Below are 18,481 nucleotides of genomic sequence, written 5' to 3'. Positions count from 1 at the left end.
TCCAGCAATCTGACCCGTACGATAGTCTCGACTATCGGACAGGGGGATCTCAGGAAGGGGGCCCAAGAGTCCGCTATGGATACAACAAATAGTGTGACTGCTGTGAAGTATTGAATAAGGTCGGTCACTCAGCTCTGTACAAGATAAGACAAGGCAAATCGGTTGCTAGAACCTTAGACTGCGAATTGCTCAGTGCGCGTTCATTAGAAGTGTTCTTTTCAGCGCTTTTGTATTTTCGCAATCGTTCGACCGAGCATCTTGCTTTTAGTCATATATACACCTTTGGGAATTGTTGGAAACTACAGTGTACACTCAGCGATGACGAATCTAGAAACATACTATTTATGTTTTTGTATCCATGGAGGTACTCTTATACGGGTAGGATTGCAAATATAGATACCTCCTTTGACAGTCTAGGTGAACCCCTAGGATGAGATCCAAGGAGTCTAGTGTTCGGCCGTTTCCTTGCGAGGTCCTGCCCCCCTTCTCTCTACCCAGGTCCCATGTTCCTGATTAGGAAAATCCCATCTTTAAGTCTCTTCTGGTCCCAAAAGACATAGCACCGCTCTCTGAAGGGCCCGTTCTGCAATAGGGAATAAGTGCAGTCCATCCTGTTGCAAGTCGTCAAAAGCCATATCACATTAGGTCCGCCGCGAACGCTGTCAGCCTCGAAATGAACTTCTACAGGGTCGTCCACTGCCAAATTTGGGTTGACGGCAGCCACGGCGGCTCCTTAAAAGCGTCCGTGAGGAACTCTGGTCTCATATGGAGACTGTTATCCAAGTGGTGTGTTTGCCTGTCCCAAGAAGACATCTCCAATCTTCGATAAAAATGTAGACCGAACGCCATGGTATATTCCACGTCCTCTTCAAGCCAAGGGCCTAGGTGTGTTGAGCTTTCTGCTCTGTACGGCGGACGCTAATGATGGAAGAGCCATTACAGTCTTCTGACAGATTCAGATGTGCGTTTCTGTCCCGGAGATCCGGCTCCTATCCCTGAAACATACGACGATAATAGCTGCAGAAATAGTCTCGTACGCATGCTATCTCCTCGACCTCCCCTTGTTCAAACAAGCTGAGGAAGTGTAACGATTTTACCATCGATTCTGGCTTAGATGTATTATCCTCAATTTCATACCAAGTATCCGAATGGCTCTCGTCATCCGACGAGGTTGTCCAGTCTTGAAAATGATTTCTGAAAATCTCGAATTGATAGAGGTGTCGATGGAGACGGCGGAGTTCATTCGGTGAGAGCGGCACGCTGTGTGTCATCATCTCATACTGTCGCCAGTGAATGGGATTGCGGACATCGCCTTGAGAGAGAGGTCGCTAGCGGCGTGCTTTACTTGAATCTGGAGCCGGACCAGTCATAGTATGTTTTCTAGGTCTAGTCGTTCGGGTACTGTCCACATATCGCGATGATCTTTGCACTCCGAGAGCTATCCTTAGACCTTCGCTCTTCGACTTTCAAAGGTACTCGTTCAAACTCTACTTGAAATAACGGCGAGAAAGGCATCATAGAGTCCACCCGGATGGATGAAGCTGAACAGTACCCGCTCAAGGCCTGACCCCCTTTGACTCAGATACGCTCCGTGACTTGCGGGGGATGCATGCTGGGGACCTGTGGATGGCTTTCATTGCTGACCGTAGCCGGAGCAGCCGCCATACTTCTCAAAGGTATAACATCGCGGGCGGCTACGAGTAATGTCTCGGCAGTGGCCTGTAAGGGCGCTATAGCGACCACCTCCTATTTGAAGGCCTCAGTCAGCACATGTGCAGCGAGAATTCAAGTAGGAGCTTGGAGGTAAAGCTTACTCGTCTCAAATGCTAGATAGCTGAATATGGGCGGCAGCAATACCGTAACTGCTACTACCCGGCCAAAAGACCAGTTCTTCCATTGAATGAGGTCTGTAGGAGTAGCACGACTTCGCTCAACCGGTGGTCTACCAACCTCAAGGAGTTCGCGGAAGTACATGTAGAAGCAAAATAAATAACCAAGCACGATAAGCAGACCAGACAGGGAGATTATCAACTTCCGAGGCATATTGCAGCGCTGGACTGGGGTCTTAGCCTTAGAGTCAGGAGATGATCTTAACGTAGCCACGACATCAAACATGTTGGCAATCTTTTCTAGCCAAACAGGCTTCCCGCAGCTGGGCGTCCAATTTGTCCGAATGCGATTTTAGAGGAGGCCACATGGACACGAGAAGATCCTCACTAAGAATCGAAGAATGATCAAGAAGCATCAGCACCAGGACCAGGACCGAGTAGATGACGACGCGATTTGTCAAATAGATCGTATTTATTCGAGTCAGGAGTCTGTCCCCGTCTTCTGTCCAGAAGCCGTAAAAGCAAAATGTCACATGATTAATAGAACCGCATCCAGGGTAAGAGGTTCCATTGGCGAGAAGGGCTTCGTTGGACTTTAAATTAAATTCCTGCGCTATGAAGAACTTTGCCGTCGATATGCTGACCGTTACTACGATAGCTCCCATGACTTTTTGTCTGCTGCTCGTAAGCAAAAGAGAACGAACGTGATAGGTAGTGTGCCCCCAAGACAGACTACGATGATGAGATTGTAATTATTCGACAGTTGCTGTAAGTTCGTTGAGCCCAGTAGACCTGCTTCCATTACTACGATAGACGCGATTTGAATAGCTGACATGAAGTAGCATTGTGTTTGGAATTCGATGACTGCTGTAATGAGCGCGTCCATGTTCTTTGCCAGCGTTTTGTAGCTCTTACGTACTGAGACGCTCGCTCGTCTGTACTCTGGAGATCTAGGAGGGACCTTTAGGCACATGAAACAGAGTCGAACATGCCAGAAGGTGAGAAGTACGAAGATAGCCAGAGATAGCACAGCCTGCATGTGATACGATATGTATACCTGGGATAACATAGATGTCAGCAAAAAGACGTTGCTTCTGGCTCGAGGGAGAAGACGTCGTACCCCTACACCACATCCTAGATCCTGGTTCACTGTTATGTCAACGGAAATGCACAAGGCATGGAAGCATTGAAGGACTGTCCCGTTCGGATACGGATACGTCAAGGGGAATATATCATTGCCTTTCAAGATGTGTGTCCAGCCGCATTCGCTGTTAACAAAATCAAGATCCAGGTAACATTGGCAACGGGGGTCCGACAGGCAGGCATTCTGGTACCCCGAAAAACAGCTGCCTACAAGTCTGGTAACGTTCGTTTGAGTCGCATCGATGGCGTATCTCTGAGCAACATTGCTTTCGGCTTCTGTTGCATTCCCACTAGACACGTGCTGCAGTATGCTCGGATATGCAAGACAATTCTGAAAGTTACTGGGAGATGCAAAGACTTTGTTGACATCAGAGCAAGTGGCACTACAATTCTTCATTCCCTCTTGCGAACAACCATCTGTTATGAGAGCGAGTCCATTATAATCAAAGAAAACCGTTGCAGCATCTTGAATGCCCCAAGGAGAGGAAATTGGTGTTAACTCGGTAATTGCTGTGACCACGTATGCAGGGTCGGGATAAGCGTCAGGATAAGTCATGAGATAGAAGAGTGTTGATTCTTATAGAGTGAAGCTCAGAGACGAAGGGTCAAGCAAGAACGCTCAAATAGACACGGTGGGGGCTTCAGCGTTAATAAAGGACCTCAAAACACAGCATGTTCCGCTGCGAAACTCCAAGGCGGGTGGAACGACATTTTGATTGGACTGTGCTCTCTCACATGCAGCATACTGCACTGTATTTTCAGCTTTGCTACAGCGGTTCCAACCACTGTTACCTATTAAGCTGTATGAGTAGTTGCATCCAATGCTCGAGCCGGGCCAAGACTTATGCTTTGCCAGGGCATGGAACAAGCAGATGTAGTTCGCTCAGGGTGATCGATCAAGAAGATTGGCCGATTCCAGGTGGGTGTAGTGGCATGCCATGCATAACGAAATCTAAAAATGGAAGAAAAGGATGTCAAAGGCTTGGTACGTGTAAACCATGAGGCTATGCAATTCTCTGTCGGCGGTCAAAAACTTCAATTCCTGAAACTTGGGCGGGAAGGTCTCGTTTGGTGTATAAGCAGCACCCTTGGTAGCACCCATAGGCAACATCCCAGCCATTCATGGAATAGTATCGAATGATATACACCAATAGATAGCCTCGCCAGTCGCCCCTGAAAGGATTGCCCTGATTTGCCCTACCAATGGTACCCCACCAAGTATTTGGAGACCATTATACCACCCCATAAGCTAGATATGGAGCAGCCGCAAAACCCAAGGCCAAATTGTTGTGTTGCCTGACAGGTGTAAATATTTAGTAGCAGTGGTGATATAAGTAGCTATCAAACCAAACTTACGGTAAATTGGAATACAAATTTGGTGGTGTTGCTAGTAGGGCTGAAATCGGTAATCAATTATTTCAGGGGCTACATGGAACCCTCAGGATTCGGGGACAGCAGGCAGTAGCAAGCTACTACGATCGCTAAAGGAGAGTGCTCTTTAAATATGACCACTATTTGAGACCTACGACCAGATGCTCAGAGTGGTCAATTCGCCATGTCTATGTCCTTGTTTGGCAAGTGCTTGTTTGTCGCCATTTCTTCGTACAAGAGAGAGTATTCCTTCGTATACGCATTGCCTTGGCTCCCTGCAATGAGCATTGACACCGAAGAGCGGCAACGGCTTCTTTGCACGCGGTCGATTTAAGAGATGTTACCCACTGCTTCCACACTTTCAAACCAGTGCGATGTCTTATTCAATGAAGATAGTCATGAGGATTCTCATGTAGAATGCTCCATTGGTTCAATCTCTCTTTATCCCACATGACATACCCCCACGTCCTCAGACCCGCCTTATCAGACTGGTAATAGCGAATATCAACCTTGTCCTCTGCAGACCATATCCATGCCGCGTTTGGAGCATCCCTATCGCAGTCACTGTGAAACTCTTGGAAGGCTCGATCGATACATGCATCGTACATAGGACTGTCCCAGAAAGGGCCATCGTCCTCTAAGGCGCTAGAGAGGGACAGATCTGAGAGACCTATATTCTCTCGGAGCATCTGCATCTGATCTTCGTGAGAAGCTTTCATCAAGGTGCAGAAGAAGCCCAGGCCAAGGGATAGGTAGTATTCGTGACAGGATTGGTCGTCGTACACTGACAATATGTCAGCTCTCCGACCTACTTCAAGTTTGAGCTGAATCCACCATTTTCTGACTTTCGGACACCCATTCGGAGGAATCGTTCCACGGTGCAGCGCGATAATGGCTTTCCCTTCCCGTCATTTCCTGCCATTCCGACTTGCATTGTTTGTGTAGCTCATCATACCGATGTATGATGTAGTCCCGCACACAAGCTATTTCTTCTACCTCCCAGGCCCTGAAAAGAGCGAAGAAGAGGAACGACCTATCCTGGTCATCGAGGGACCTGATCGAATCTCTTTGTACAGCGAGACGAGCTCTGTCCGGGTCTCGGTCTCTATGCCTCTCGATTTGCTCGTTGTGGTAAAAATCTGACTCTCGAAAGAGAACGGTGAAGAGCTCGTAGCGGTAGAAGGCTCGATGGATTCGACGCACCTCATTTGGCGAGAGTGATGTACGATGATTTAGACTGTGACCTGTGACTGGGTGCGTTGACAGCGCATAATCACAGAAGTCTTTTGTGACATCGATTACCGACAGATGAAACTCCCATACGTTTTCTTTGATGCTTGGTTCGAGTTGCTTGAGAGCTACATGCAGTGAGTCTCTCGCGGTCTTGTACTGCTCGATGAAGACTTTCATTTGGGGCACATAATCATCATAATTCCGTGGCAGCTTCAGCGCGTTTACGATCGCCAAGACGTCGAAGAGCACATCTGGATGGATATCTCGGAGGAGTATGTTGGACAGAATCGGATGGCGTTGGCTTTGGTAGGCCCTGAGATAGGACGGCGACGCAGAGATGAGCGCTTGGAGCGTCGGTAAGTCTGGCATCTGGTGGAGAATACTTTGCTGGATCTCAACCGGAACATCTTCTAGGTTTGTTCTTTGCGGGACAATTCGGTTTCTCTGAACTTGTGTTGGTTTGTAAACCACCACATCGGGGCTGCCTTGCGTCTTGGGGCGCTTCTGGCGACGGTATCTTCGGAGCACTCTTTTCATCTCGAGTGAAGCTTATCACAAGTTTTTAGGAGCACAAAGTCGCAGCATCCTGCAATACATAAGGGGGTTATAATGATACGAGATGGATTCTGTGAATATATGAAGGAAAGCGCTTTGAAATGAGTCACCCTAGCCGACAACACATATAGGAATCACTGAGTCATTATAGGAGAATAACTGAAGATACTAAGCCCACTAGCATAGCCTAAGGTATATGGATCTAGACTGACTCAGAAGGCTAGAGGGTAAGATCCAGCTGTACAGCTTGAAAAATCGGTCTTTCGCACGATGAGATCGTGGCACCAGAGGTTCAAGCACTCAAGAAGTCATCGAAAAGAGGGCAAAAAGTGCAATGTTATAAAACATATGGTTTTTCGGAGCGCTCTGTCTCGTCTGCCTTGAATCTGTCACAGCAGGCTACTCGTACTCTAGCGGCGGCGCCAAGCCAAGTCGCATTTTCCAACGACGATTCTCGACAGGAAGTCGACCTTGCCAGCATGTACCTGGACACTGATAACACATTACTAACCGCGTAAGGCGTTCAAACTGTGGGCTTGAAGCTAATACCTGTTTCAAGAGGCCGTCCACGCTTTCACAATCCCCAGCTGTGCTTCCACTCACACTGGCCGCTCTTTTCATCCCCCATGACCATGAACACCATCGTACACTCATCCCAACTATTAGGAAGATGCCAGCCCTAGACCACGAGTACTTCCAGTCGATTCCGTGGTGTGCAAAGCTGTTGGCAGAAACCGATGTCGTCATCCTTGCCACGCCCTCTCGCCAGAGAAAGGAAAGCACCGAAGACGAGCTCGTTGCCGTTACACTGAAGACGGACAAGACCATACGGTCTTGGTTGACATTCTACAAAAGACCTGCGGCAGGCACCATACGTGTGGATGAAGTCTACAATCTGCTGAGCTTAGGCCCGGGCGTCAATGGCTACGCTCATCTCGTTGCCGGTGGAATCATTGGAGTCATACTTGATGAATGCATGGGATTTTTAGGGTTGATCAATCAGAGTCTAGGCGTGGAGGGCGCAGGAGGCTTTATGGTCACAGCGAACCTGAAGATCAATTACGTGAAAGCTGTGCCAACTCCAGGAACCTACCTTGCTACGGCGACACTTCGAGAGCTCAGAGGGCGGAAATCCTACTAAAAAAAAAAAAGTGGGTTTTTTTTTTTTTTTTGTTTTTTTTTTTTTTTTTTTGGGGGGGGGGAGTTTTTTTTGTTGAATTTTTTTGGGGGGGGTGGGGGGGGGGTTTTTTTTTTTTTTTTTTTAATTAAAAAAAAAAAAAAAATTTTTTTTTGTTTTTTTTTTTTTTTGGGGGGGGGGGGGGGGGGGGGGGTTTTTTGAGGAGAAGAGGGGGGGGGGGGTTGTTGGGGGGGGGGGGGGGGGGGGGGGGGGGGGTTTTTTTTAAGGGGGAAGAAGGGGGGGGGCCCCTTTTTTTTTTTTTTTAGGGGGGGGGGGGGGGGGGGGGAAATCCCTTTTTTTTTTTTTTTTTTTTTTTTTTTTTTTTTAAAAGGGGGGGGGGGGGGGCTACAGCCCATCAATGTATTAATACCCGGGATTTTAATTAGAGATGCTCTTGCCAAAATGTACAGGTCTAATGGTAGAGGCTATACACCGCTTCAGACGATATTCAATTATTGAACGGATTAATTGTGAGGTACATAATTCTACTTGACATTAAGTCGGCAACCCTCAGCGCCGGGTTGGTTCCGTGAGAAAGGACTGGCCTCTTGGCATCAAAATCCCATCCAGTCTTCGAAGGCGTTCAAAGAAACTATTATTAACCACAACGAACGGATTTCGTCGCCAACATGTTCGCACGAAGTATAGCGAAAGCCCTCTGCCAACCATCAACACCTCTTTCCACACTCCCACCAACATTCCTCCTTCCCCTCCGCGCCCGCCTCACAACCATCACAACCAGCACAACAACCACGGACCCCGACCCCCCAGAAGCATCCTTCAACCACCTCCCGACCTCGCAAACACCCACCAATTCAACCCCAAGCCATCATCCACCCACCCCGCCTCAACGCCCGCACCGTCTGTCCCGCCGCTCCCCCCTGCCCCCCCCAACAAACGCCAACCTCTCCCTCCTCCCCCTCCTCGCCGCCCAAACCCCCCACTACATAACCGCACACCTGCACACCCGCCCCTACCTCCTCACCGCCGGCGACACCCTGCGCCTGCCCTTCCACATGCCGCACGCCCCGCCCGGAACCGTCCTCCGCCTGAACCGCGCGAGCATGATCGGGAGCCGGGACTACACGTTCCGCGGGGCGCCGTACGTGGACGAGGGCCTGTTCGTGTGCAGGGCCGTGGTCGTGGGCATCGAGGGGGAGCCGATGCGGGTGGTGGAGAAGACGAAGCGGCGGCAGCGGAAGGTGAAGAGGGTGACGAGTAAGATGCGCTACACGATACTCAGGGTGAAGGAGTTGAGGGTGTTGGCGGGTGAGAGGGAGAGGGAGAGGGAGAAGGAGAGGGTGGAGGGGGAGGAGGAGGAGGAGGAATTGGAGGCGCTGATGGGGGAGGGGGGGAGGTGAAGAGTGTGATTGGCTGGGAGATTGAGAGATAGTGACGCCAGTGGAGGTGGAAAAATTTGGAGACGTGGGCTTTAAAGATTGGCCAAAGTCAATGAATCTCGAGGAAGGTGTAAAGCTCTGTGAACAAGTGAGGAGTGCTCGCATCAAAGGCGCGGTATAAGAGGGTATCATGCCCAAATACTATCATCACGGATGTTCCTAATCATGTGTCGGGGCCAGGGGTCAGCCTTTTGCGGCTGCCTGTAATGGTTATGGCTGATCATTCAGCTCATGTATGCTATAGAAAGGGTACTGATGTAACATTAAGGGTATCTACAACGGCGAGTGTCAAACCGCACGGCATCCAATGCCTCAGATATCCAATCCCATTGGATACTGCAGCACGCTTGAATGCTATTGAGAAGAAGACTCGTGCCTCATTACCCAAAGCCGCATGCTTCTATCCAAAATTACCGACTCCACGGAAATACCGCACAAGCCTTTCCAGTCCTAGTACGAGAAGTCTGAATCAAGCCCTTCCCTCCTCAACTGCCGCTTTGATGGAGGCGAAGAATTTTGCCGGCCAGGTAGACAACTCCGCGTCACTAGGCATGCCTTTCTCTCGAACGTGCTTGATGATATTGTGCTGCAGTCTTGCGATCAGTTCCTGACTGACTGGAACCGTATCCTTGGCGGCGGCGTCTGGATACAAAAAAGGGTCACCGTATGTCAGGAGCTGCTCAATTGTCGGTCTCTGCATCGGGTTACGGCTCAGACACCCTCTGAGTGTCCTGATTAGGCCACTAGGAACCGTGACGCCTCCAATGCCAATGTTGGGAAAGCTGATGACATGGTTGGGATTCGGTATGGCCATTATTTTCCGATACTGATCCGAGATGTGCGCAAAGGGAGGCTTGCCGTAGGTCATTTGGTACAGAATACATCCCAAGCTCCATACATCGCTCGGTTTCCCTAACTTCATGACCTTGCCCATGATAGAAGGCTGTCCGCTGCCAGCATTTGAGTCGACTAAAGCTTCTGGAGACATGTAATTAGGTGTACCGATATGCTGCTCGCGGTGTACATTAACAGTATCGTCTGCTATGGCATTGGAAATTCCAAAATCGATCAGCTTCAACTTGCCCTGCAGGAGAAGGAAGTTCGCCGGCTTGAGATCTGAATGGACGATATCGTACTGGTGCACGGCCTGCACGCATTCAAGCATCTCCTTCCAGAAATAGCGGGTAAATGTCACGTCAAATGTGGCGTCTTCAGAGTTGAGCCGAAGTGTGAGCACTCTATTCAGATCACTTTCGCCCATCTCCATCAGGACGCTGAGAGTGTGTCTCTCTTCATTGATCTCCCAATCAAGGAGCGTGACTACCCGATCCACCTTCTCTAATTTTTTCAGTAGATCGATCTCGCCTTTGTACCCCCGAATGGCTAACTCGTCTTGGTCTTCAAGAGTGACCCTCTTTAAAGCAAAGACCTTGTAGTTCTCAGCCATTACACGGTAAACCTTGGAGCTGCCTCCCCGGCCAATGCAATCCATGCGAGTGAAGAGTTTGCCATTAACGGAGATGTAATTTCGCTTCTTTTTTGCCTGACTTGCTGAGGCCGCACCAGCGTTCGCCGTTGCAGTCTCCAGCATCGTCATCTTTGGTGGCGGTGGAGCTGGCCGATGCGGTGTGTTCTGACTTCGGACCGCGAGAGCCGGCCTTTGTGGTGATAACATCGCTGGCGTTTGAATGAGCATCTTTTCGTCAGACATGACACTGAACTTCTGTTTCTCAGACAGAGCGGAACCACTGGGCTTGTTTCGCTTGAAGGTTGGTGGAGGTTCATTTTCCTGATCAAAGCGTGATGGTAACGGGGGTAATGGTGGTACTTTGAATATAGGCTGGACACGTTTCCCTGATGATCCTTCCTTGTTAGACAGTGGGGCCGGCCTTGGCCTGCTTTCAATTGTATCAATCAGTGCTTTGGGTAGCTCCTGATTTCCTGGCATGGGACTGCCGGTGATAATATCAGCCTGGCTTTGAAACCGTACGTGAGGCGGTCGTTCGTGTTGAGGCGACTTTGGTCGGCTGATAGGCCTGTCAATGCCCCTGGATGATGTATCGGCGACTTGCAGTAAGGGAGAGTCTCTACTTTCACCAGAAGAGAGTAATTGCCCACCGCCTGACGAGAGAGCATCCTCGTGTATTGGGCTCTGGTCTTCATCACTCTGCCTCCTTTTCATGCCCCTCCTTGCTGGACCACTTAGGTATCGACCAGTCACTTTGCCCACCCTCTTGATTCGCATGGATCCTTGTACCCCGGTCTCTTCACCCTTTGTTCTGTTCATGGAGAGATTGCTCATTTGCAAAGCTGTTTCGTGGATACTAGAGTGCTCTCTGGAGTTCGACGTAGGCTCGGCTTGAGCTTCGGACCCGGCTGACCAAGGTTTCGCAGTGCTTGATTCACGTGCATCCGAATGTAAATTACCAGATCCCGCCACTGGAGGGTTTTTTTGACCTCGGGTTCGAGGAGCAGGTGTAATGAGGTCGCGATGGTGCTGCGCTTGTTCCGTAGAGTTGTCCACCGCTGTCGCCTTCCGTAGCGTTGAAGGTGCCGCGGTGCCCAAATTCAATCGAACAATGCGCGGACTTCCAGATCGTGAGGAGGCGGGGGATGCGGTGCGTTCTCTGAGGCGGATCGCTCCCAGCGGAACTGGACTTCTTCGTCTTACTGCATTGACCCTCTCTTGTAATGCGTCTCCAATGTGAATGTCATTCTTTTGTGACGGTGAAGATCCCCCTAAAACTGATGCTTCTTCTCCAAGCAAAGCCTTAGCTTCTGCACTAAATTTCATTGGAGCCACAGGCACTTCATCATCCGAACTGTCTCCGATGGAAAACTTCCATGCCTGGGGCAAAGCAGATACATTGACGTCTGACTTGTGGAACAATGGCGCATTGCGCTTCAGGTTCGGCCTCGAGGGCTGGTTGCTGAGGTTCTGTCGCGATCTCGGGCGTCCTGGTGGGTCGAGGTAGCTTGCGCCTATAGGTGTTGGAGATGCTGCCGAGATGGTGGCCATTGTATGCGAAGTCATGGGACTGAGCGCAAGGCACAATACATGACTACCATCTGACCCAAGGACTTTAGCAAAGCAATCACTTAACGAAACAGTTTGGAACGGATGCTGAAGTGTTGAGTTCGAGCTGTCTGAAGCGGAAAAGCGCGCGACGATTGGCGCCAAGAAACTGTTTACTCGGCTGTTGCTATGGGCTACCAAATATCTTGGCATGTAATCTCTTGAGGGTGATAGACGACGATTTTAGCAGTAGTTTCGCTGGTTTGCCTGTACCTTATAGATATTCCAGCATCCGTTATACGTCAATGTTAACAACTTTGGGTACCCATCCTCTTTCTGCAGCCATGACTTCGAATTTTCGTGTGTATACATGCATAGGATGCCGCTTGTCCTATCCCTACGCGCCTGCAATGCCGCTCTATTCGTAGGATGAAACGACGCCCAAATGCAATTGATGTATGTACATCTCGGACACTTATATTACTCATTTCGGACCACGATCGCTACGATGACACAAATGTCATCAACCTTTCCGCCGTGATAGTTCTCATGTGGGTAGAATTTTTGGACCTCCTTGGCGAAAGGACCATCTCGCTTGGTGTTCATACTGACAGCTTTAGCTTCCCCAACAACGTTGACCGCCAATAGTGTCTGTAAGTTGTTCTCATGTTGCTTGGGAATCCCACCATCCTGTGTGAGATCATGTATCATTTCGGATACAGTCGTACCTTTCTCCCCAGTCTCCCAAGCATGAAATCCAGTCATTTGCCGGCTCACAATTTTCAGCAGCTCGCGTGTGCTCAGATTGTCCCAGACACCGTCAGTAGCAAACATCAAGACGTCGCCATGACGTACTTCATGACTCGTATCGTTCGAGTCCTCAGGGGAATCGCTCAATTGCTTCCCACCGAAAAGCCGCGAGAGAGCGAGTATCTTTGGCGGTATCACAGAGAGCTGGAAAGGTGTGTTGAACGCGTGTGTCTGAGGGTTCGAGAAGTGGTGGACAGCATTCAGGCGAAATTGTATGAACCCCGAGTCGCCAAGGCTGTTGCTATGTATAAGTCTCGATCATAGTATTGCCGCCGCTGCAGACTCACTTAGCCACTTTCAAATTTCCGTCTTCATCCCCAGTAGCTAAACATGCCGTGCTCCCACCACCACCGATCTTGCCCTCCCGAAGTATCTCCTGATAGGCATTACCAAGGATATATTGAGGCCAAAGATCTTTCTTGTCCGGCGAATGTAGTTCTCTGGCGATCCTAGCCATCCCTTGACACAGTCCATGGGAGAAGTCGGCGGAGTCAATCCCCTGATCAGCCCAGCCGCCCACTCCATCGGCCACACCAAATGCCACGTTACTGCTGTTGCCCGCCTTGCTTACGAAGAAAGCATCCTGGCCGCTGTTTGGCCGCCCCGTGAAAACGTCTTGCTCGGAGGTAATCTGCGTCTGGTTATTGAAGGTGAAAACGTCCGTCTTAGGATCGAAGCGGCGTCCTTTGGCAGAGAAAGATGCCCCGATTCGGTAGGAAAAGGTGGGGGTGGATCTGGGCGTAAAAGGCGATGGTGAATGTGATGGCGTAGAAGAAGTGGACATGCGCTTACTTGCGACAGCATTAGGAAGAGGAGAACAGGAGCCGAGATCCTTGGGCAAAAAGAAGGCCGCTCTGCGGCACGCTGAATGGTGCAATACTGGTGATATTGATAGAACGTTCAGTGTCTTTTTGAGTGCACGCATTCTGGACGCCAATCAGAGGCTACTGGCGGAAGAGTAAGGTAGGAATATCATAGTAGTGGACTAGAGCTTAAATCTCGGGGAAAAAACTTGATACTGCGCCACTCGGACCTGAAAGATGAAGGATTGAAGCCCATCAGGTTGGGTGATTGTGTATTCATGGTGTCAAAACATGGAGAATTTTTTCGATTTCGCTCGGCAGAGTTGACATTTTGGGAACCAGACAAGGTTTTGCGGCACCAATCTTAATCGTGGTCCCACCAAGGTACTCGCCTACATACAAATCAGAATATCGAACAGTTATATTGCACCACCACAATGATTTTTAAACCCCCTAACGTTCAATATCCTTTTATTCACTATAATCGCTCATTACTTCAGCCTTTTAAAGAGTAATTTATATAAATACGAATTTTACAGATTTTGCATGCGACGATTTAGGACGTTGGTACTAGATGTTTCTAACATTTCCGTATTTTAATATCTCTAAAAATTGTATATATATAGTTTTATCTATATGACTTCTCTAAGTAAAATATTAAATAATAATCGAATATTCGAATATAAGTAACTTTAAGCTAGAGTCTACTATAAGCGAAGCAAGTAAGGTAATAAGACTACTGTTAGCAACTCAGCTAAAAAAGCCTGGTCCCGAGGGTGTCTGCGCTTGACAGCCAGACGCCCCTATTTAGACCCAAACACCTCCAAGGGCCCCCGTAGGGCCCCCGTAGAGCCTTCGTAGGGCCCCCGTAAGGGCTGCTGCTAACAACTACGATAACAATTTTACTATACACGAGGCAGTTTTTTCTTTATTTCTAGCGAGGAGTATATACGTATTTATACTCGTACTTATTAACATCTATAATCGTCTAGAATCTAGAATCTCTAAAACTTATTCTTATAATCTATTATTTCATAATTATCTAATTAAAAACTCGAGAAAAATAGAGTATAGAATAATATTTTAAAAATCTTAGAATATATATATTTTTTTTTGAAATCGAGGTTATATTAGTAGAGTTATATAATAGAGTTTTAACGTTCGTATTTTATTACTTTACTATATAATTTTATTAATCATCTCTAAGTATTAAACTTCTAAAAGTTTTTAAAACTTGAATGCTTAATTCTACGCTTTGTTTTAAAGGGGTTTCAACTATATTTTTATTGGATAGTAAATAACAAACATCAGATTTTGGAGATTGCAGATCCTAATAGGTTGCAAATCCGAGTGAACACGAGTACGGTAAGACTGAAAATTCCAAAACGCTTTCCGCCATCTATCTATCCATCAATCCATCCTCTCTACTGCCAACTCGCGTGTGTATACACAGATCCCCCATGCGCAATTTCTTGCTGGTATCGCGGAGCGAAAAAGGCTTTGAAATATTCAACGCTGGCCACATTGCCATTCAACTGTTGGCTCTGGCCTTCCGCTCTGACCATCTTATAATGATGTTTTGGCCCATGATTTGCAGTATTCTCCGACAACGTGTCTCCAATGATCTGTCGAGCAGAATCCTTCGCTGTCACATCTTCATAGATATGTTGCACTCCGCTACTCGAGCATCTGTGGCCTTGCCCAGAAGTGATTTGTTGTCTCGAGGAGCCGCGATACCCTTCCTCTGCCATGTCGTTGAACGGCTCTAGGATTTATAGCATCAGCAAAGCCACTACGACGGCATTCTTAACTTCATTTGATTTACCTTGTCCTCCTTGTGTCTGCTCAGTGCTGACGTACACGCCGTTGGAACCTTGTCTGAGCGACGTCGCCGGCATAGTTCGCTCTTCGTTGGCTACATCGTCATCCCTGTAGATCTGATTGCCTTGCTTTAGACTGGTCAGCGAGACATCACCGTTGCGATAGTCGATCATCCTCAAAGACATTTCTGGCCCTTCATAGTACTGGCAGAACAACCAATGGGGCAGACTTACCCTATCTCCCTCTTCCGCCATAGCAGAATGTCGGTGTGCCCCTTTCTCAGCCATTTCCAGCTTATGAATCCCTTGCCCCAAAAGGTCCGTCTGGGCCACTGAAATACACAGAAGAAGTGCGCTTTTCTCTTTCTCAAGTCTATCGAAGTTGGCCAGGATTTCCTTTTCCTTGGCTGCTTTCAGGATTTTCCAGTATCTCCGAATCGAACCGCGAGAGTAATCTTTTGTCAATTGCTCGAGTGTTGCGGATAGAGTCTTTGCTTGCTCGAGGGTCGCGTTGATATGAGCGTGAACGTGAGTTGTCTGTAGAAGACGATGTTGCTCAACAAGCTGCGCTGTGCTGACGAGCAGCCTAATTTGGTCCGAGTGTTGCCTAATTCTCTCGGGAGCGTCTTGCACTCGTTGACATATTTCAGAGAGGCATGTGGCGATCTTAATGCTGTACACAACAAGCTGCGAAGCACTTGCTAAGAAGCCCACAATCTCTATCCCAGCCATCGATCCTTTATCACGTTCCCGTATCATACTATATTTAATAACTGCGTGACCAAGTCACCCAACATTCCGGTTGTCGCCGATGTGGGCGCTTAGTAGTCTGGCTCGGAGACCTTCGGTATCCAATTGTACAGGGTCAAAGCCCAAGGCGATCAAGGCGATCGCGGATTAGGCCTTGCTGCGCCGGCATTCCAACCTCAAAGGCTAATAGCCAGTAGGGAGCTGCTGAAACCTGAATTGGCAACATCCAACAACATTTTTGTGTGACGTGAAAGATGAACGGCGTACGACAGATTTTGTGTTCGGTTTCCAGGAAGGATGCGGATGCATGTCCGCCTGACTGGGCTTCGTAAGGCTACCAATAGTCTCGACCCCTCCCCCAGGCCTCTCTCGTTCTCTAGCGTGGGCAGGATTGACACCAAAACCAGGCGTCCGGCAATTGATGTTGCATATTCGCTTCTTTGCTCCCACCACTAACTTACGTCACTCCATGGGTACCTTACCTTTACAAAGCCGGTCACTGTGAGGTCAGCTGAGATTCGACCATGCAACCTTTGGGCAGTGCATCGCAGACGAAGGTTACTACGCCGTATACCGAATATACGAATATAGTATTGGGCCAATATCTCACACCCAGAATGCACACAGTATCAAATCAGAGCGTCTCCTTCACCGCCAAGTCTTTCAGAAACGTTTCCGGCTCTGGACCAGTATTCTCTATTATCCAGTAGAGACGATCGATTTTACCATGTATTGACATGCCAAATCTGAGAAGGTAGAATTCAGCTGGAAAATTGACCATCAAACGCGCTCGTCTCGCCGCCTCGTCATGGGTCATTAGCCATGTGAAGGTATCAAAATGGTAATGCCGGAGTGGATTGGATTGAGAAGGAAGACCTTGGAATGCTACAACCAGTTCGTCTTCATGCTGCGATACTTCAAGGAAGAAGTTCTTGAGGGGACTATGGTAGCGACCGCAATAAGCATCCAAGGGGAGGCTAGGTCTTGTATTGGGCACACGACCTTTGTCGAGCTTCAACCTCATTGAAGGTACTAGTGCGAGAGCACTCCTAGCGCTCGCTTTTGCAAGCTCAAGCCAATCATTCCTCTCAGGAAAGTCGAAGACTGTCTCAATCAGGAGTTGCGCGATCCAGTCAGGACAGTCATTCAGCGAATTCGCACTTTGCAACACGACAATTATGGTCATCGTTTCCGGAAATGCATATACGTTGGACGACGAACCTGGCATAAGACCCTCGTGATAGAGACAGAAACGGGAGGCAGCCCCTTTCCCAATGACTGGTAGGTCCATCTGCAACCTTGCGTTGATGCCTTGCTTGCCTATTACACCCGGAAGTTGACAGCGGATCCAACCAAGCCCATAAGCATTCTCTCTTAGAGAAGTGCCGTCGAGGAAGCTGTGGCCTCTGATGAGTGTTGGACACTGCTTAAATGGTGAACCCTCTGTGGATGTTGAACCACGTTGAACCTGATCTTTGACCGCTTCAAGGAACGCTTGGTATAAATGCAGAAGATCATTAACGGTGCTCTTGATGCCAGCGGCACCTTCGAGGAGTGAACCAGTGCCGACCCTTGGTCCCGGAACACGGCATAATGACTGGTCTTCCAGTACGCAATAGCACCTGCCCGCGTTTGCATCACTCGAAACATCAGCCGTTGTGGTTCTTTCCAGGTGAAGCATATCTAATATTCTGTGCCTCAGGAAAGTGCCGAATTCTTGCCCTGACAATGTCTCGATCAAGAGAGCAATCACAGCATACCCGAAGTTGTTGTAAATATAAGAGTCTCGGAATCCTCCTCTCTGCTTCCCATAATTGAACGCCTTGACCGCGTCATGCTTTTCAAGGAGTAATTCGTTGTTGTCTTGGAAGAAGAACGTGTCTGGAGATGCGATTCCTGAACGATGAGACAATAAGTCTGCTATGGTGATCATTCTCCCGATTTCGCCATGCCCATCGCCAAATGCAGGTAACGCTTCTTGAACTGGCATACCCCATTGTGTCGCGCCTTCTTCGACAAGTATGCCGATGGCAGCCGCCGTCAGCGCTTTGGTCATCGAATTGATGTTATACAAAGTGTTTGAATCAGGTAATTTTCCCGACTCAACATCACGATGGCCAAAATTGTCTCTATAAATGACCTGCCCCCGGTGTAAGACGCCGAGCGATAGACCTGACGAACTAGATTCTTCGCATATCTTTTGAATGAGTGGCCTAATGTTCTCTAATCGCTCAATGTCCCCTCGCACCTCCGTCTGACGGATCTGACGCGGTGTGGTCACCCTCTCATCCTTGAAGATCTGACTGACGCAAGGTCCAAGCTGCTCTTTGCATTCAATCTTCGCTGCGGTCTCCGTGAGAAGGCCGGTTGCGTCGCTGGCCTCTTCAGAAGACCATACAAGGCCTTCAGTCTCTCTAGGGGACCGACGAGGTACTTCAATCTGTGTGGAGGACGGGATACCCATCACGGTCTCCCCGGAAGACAGCCTACCAATTACTTTAGTGAGTAGAACTTGCGCCCTCCGGACGCTCACTCACATGAAAGGTGGATGAAGAATGTGGAGAAAGCTACGGA

General features: G+C 48.8%; 9 protein-coding genes across 9 annotated transcripts; 2 read left to right on the top strand and 7 right to left on the bottom strand.

Annotated features, from left to right (window-relative positions):
* Window positions 1-1,633: 1,633 nt before the first annotated feature.
* HO173_005269 (uncharacterized protein) lies at window positions 1,634-2,115 on the bottom strand (the record flags this gene model as incomplete). Its single annotated transcript, XM_037307187.1, has 2 exons — window positions 1,634-1,746; window positions 1,815-2,115. 2 exons carry the CDS (start codon window positions 2,113-2,115, stop codon window positions 1,634-1,636), a joined length of 414 nt encoding a protein of 137 aa, XP_037165827.1.
* Window positions 2,116-2,478: 363 nt separating this feature from the next.
* Window positions 2,479-3,528, bottom strand: HO173_005268 (uncharacterized protein; the record flags this gene model as incomplete). The annotated part of the gene is made up of 4 exons (XM_037307186.1): window positions 2,479-2,693; window positions 2,749-2,779; window positions 2,839-2,886; window positions 2,950-3,528. 4 exons carry the CDS (start codon window positions 3,526-3,528, stop codon window positions 2,479-2,481), a joined length of 873 nt encoding a protein of 290 aa, XP_037165826.1.
* Window positions 3,529-4,726: 1,198 nt separating this feature from the next.
* Window positions 4,727-6,113, bottom strand: HO173_005267 (uncharacterized protein; the record flags this gene model as incomplete). The annotated part of the gene is made up of 2 exons (XM_037307185.1): window positions 4,727-5,127; window positions 5,189-6,113. 2 exons carry the CDS (start codon window positions 6,111-6,113, stop codon window positions 4,727-4,729), a joined length of 1,326 nt encoding a protein of 441 aa, XP_037165825.1.
* A 497-nt stretch (window positions 6,114-6,610) lies between these two features.
* HO173_005266 (uncharacterized protein) lies at window positions 6,611-7,767 on the top strand (the record flags this gene model as incomplete). The annotated part of the gene is made up of 3 exons (XM_037307184.1): window positions 6,611-6,645; window positions 6,798-7,203; window positions 7,750-7,767. 3 exons carry the CDS (start codon window positions 6,611-6,613, stop codon window positions 7,765-7,767), a joined length of 459 nt encoding a protein of 152 aa, XP_037165824.1.
* Window positions 7,768-7,937: 170 nt separating this feature from the next.
* HO173_005265 (uncharacterized protein) lies at window positions 7,938-8,669 on the top strand (the record flags this gene model as incomplete). The annotated part of the gene is made up of 1 exon (XM_037307183.1): window positions 7,938-8,669. The coding sequence occupies one exon, from the start codon at window positions 7,938-7,940 to the stop codon at window positions 8,667-8,669; it is 732 nt and encodes a 243-aa protein (XP_037165823.1).
* Window positions 8,670-9,177: 508 nt separating this feature from the next.
* On the bottom strand, window positions 9,178-11,727 carry HO173_005264 (uncharacterized protein; the record flags this gene model as incomplete). The annotated part of the gene is made up of 1 exon (XM_037307182.1): window positions 9,178-11,727. The coding sequence occupies one exon, from the start codon at window positions 11,725-11,727 to the stop codon at window positions 9,178-9,180; it is 2,550 nt and encodes an 849-aa protein (XP_037165822.1).
* Window positions 11,728-12,204: 477 nt separating this feature from the next.
* Window positions 12,205-13,459, bottom strand: HO173_005263 (uncharacterized protein; the record flags this gene model as incomplete). The annotated part of the gene is made up of 2 exons (XM_037307181.1): window positions 12,205-12,769; window positions 12,822-13,459. The coding sequence occupies 2 exons, from the start codon at window positions 13,457-13,459 to the stop codon at window positions 12,205-12,207; spliced, it is 1,203 nt and encodes a 400-aa protein (XP_037165821.1).
* A 1,302-nt stretch (window positions 13,460-14,761) lies between these two features.
* HO173_005262 (uncharacterized protein) lies at window positions 14,762-15,916 on the bottom strand (the record flags this gene model as incomplete). Its single annotated transcript, XM_037307180.1, has 2 exons — window positions 14,762-15,102; window positions 15,163-15,916. The coding sequence occupies 2 exons, from the start codon at window positions 15,914-15,916 to the stop codon at window positions 14,762-14,764; spliced, it is 1,095 nt and encodes a 364-aa protein (XP_037165820.1).
* Window positions 15,917-16,541: 625 nt separating this feature from the next.
* Window positions 16,542-18,371, bottom strand: HO173_005261 (uncharacterized protein; the record flags this gene model as incomplete). Its single annotated transcript, XM_037307179.1, has 1 exon — window positions 16,542-18,371. The coding sequence occupies one exon, from the start codon at window positions 18,369-18,371 to the stop codon at window positions 16,542-16,544; it is 1,830 nt and encodes a 609-aa protein (XP_037165819.1).
* Between the last annotated feature and the right edge of the window lie 110 nt (window positions 18,372-18,481).

This window comes from Letharia columbiana (genome assembly GCF_014066305.1).
Source record: "Letharia columbiana isolate WasteWater2 chromosome Unknown Sc0000014_s0, whole genome shotgun sequence".
Taxonomy (NCBI): domain Eukaryota; kingdom Fungi; phylum Ascomycota; class Lecanoromycetes; order Lecanorales; family Parmeliaceae; genus Letharia; species Letharia columbiana.
This window is presented reverse-complemented; position numbering and strand designations above follow the sequence as displayed.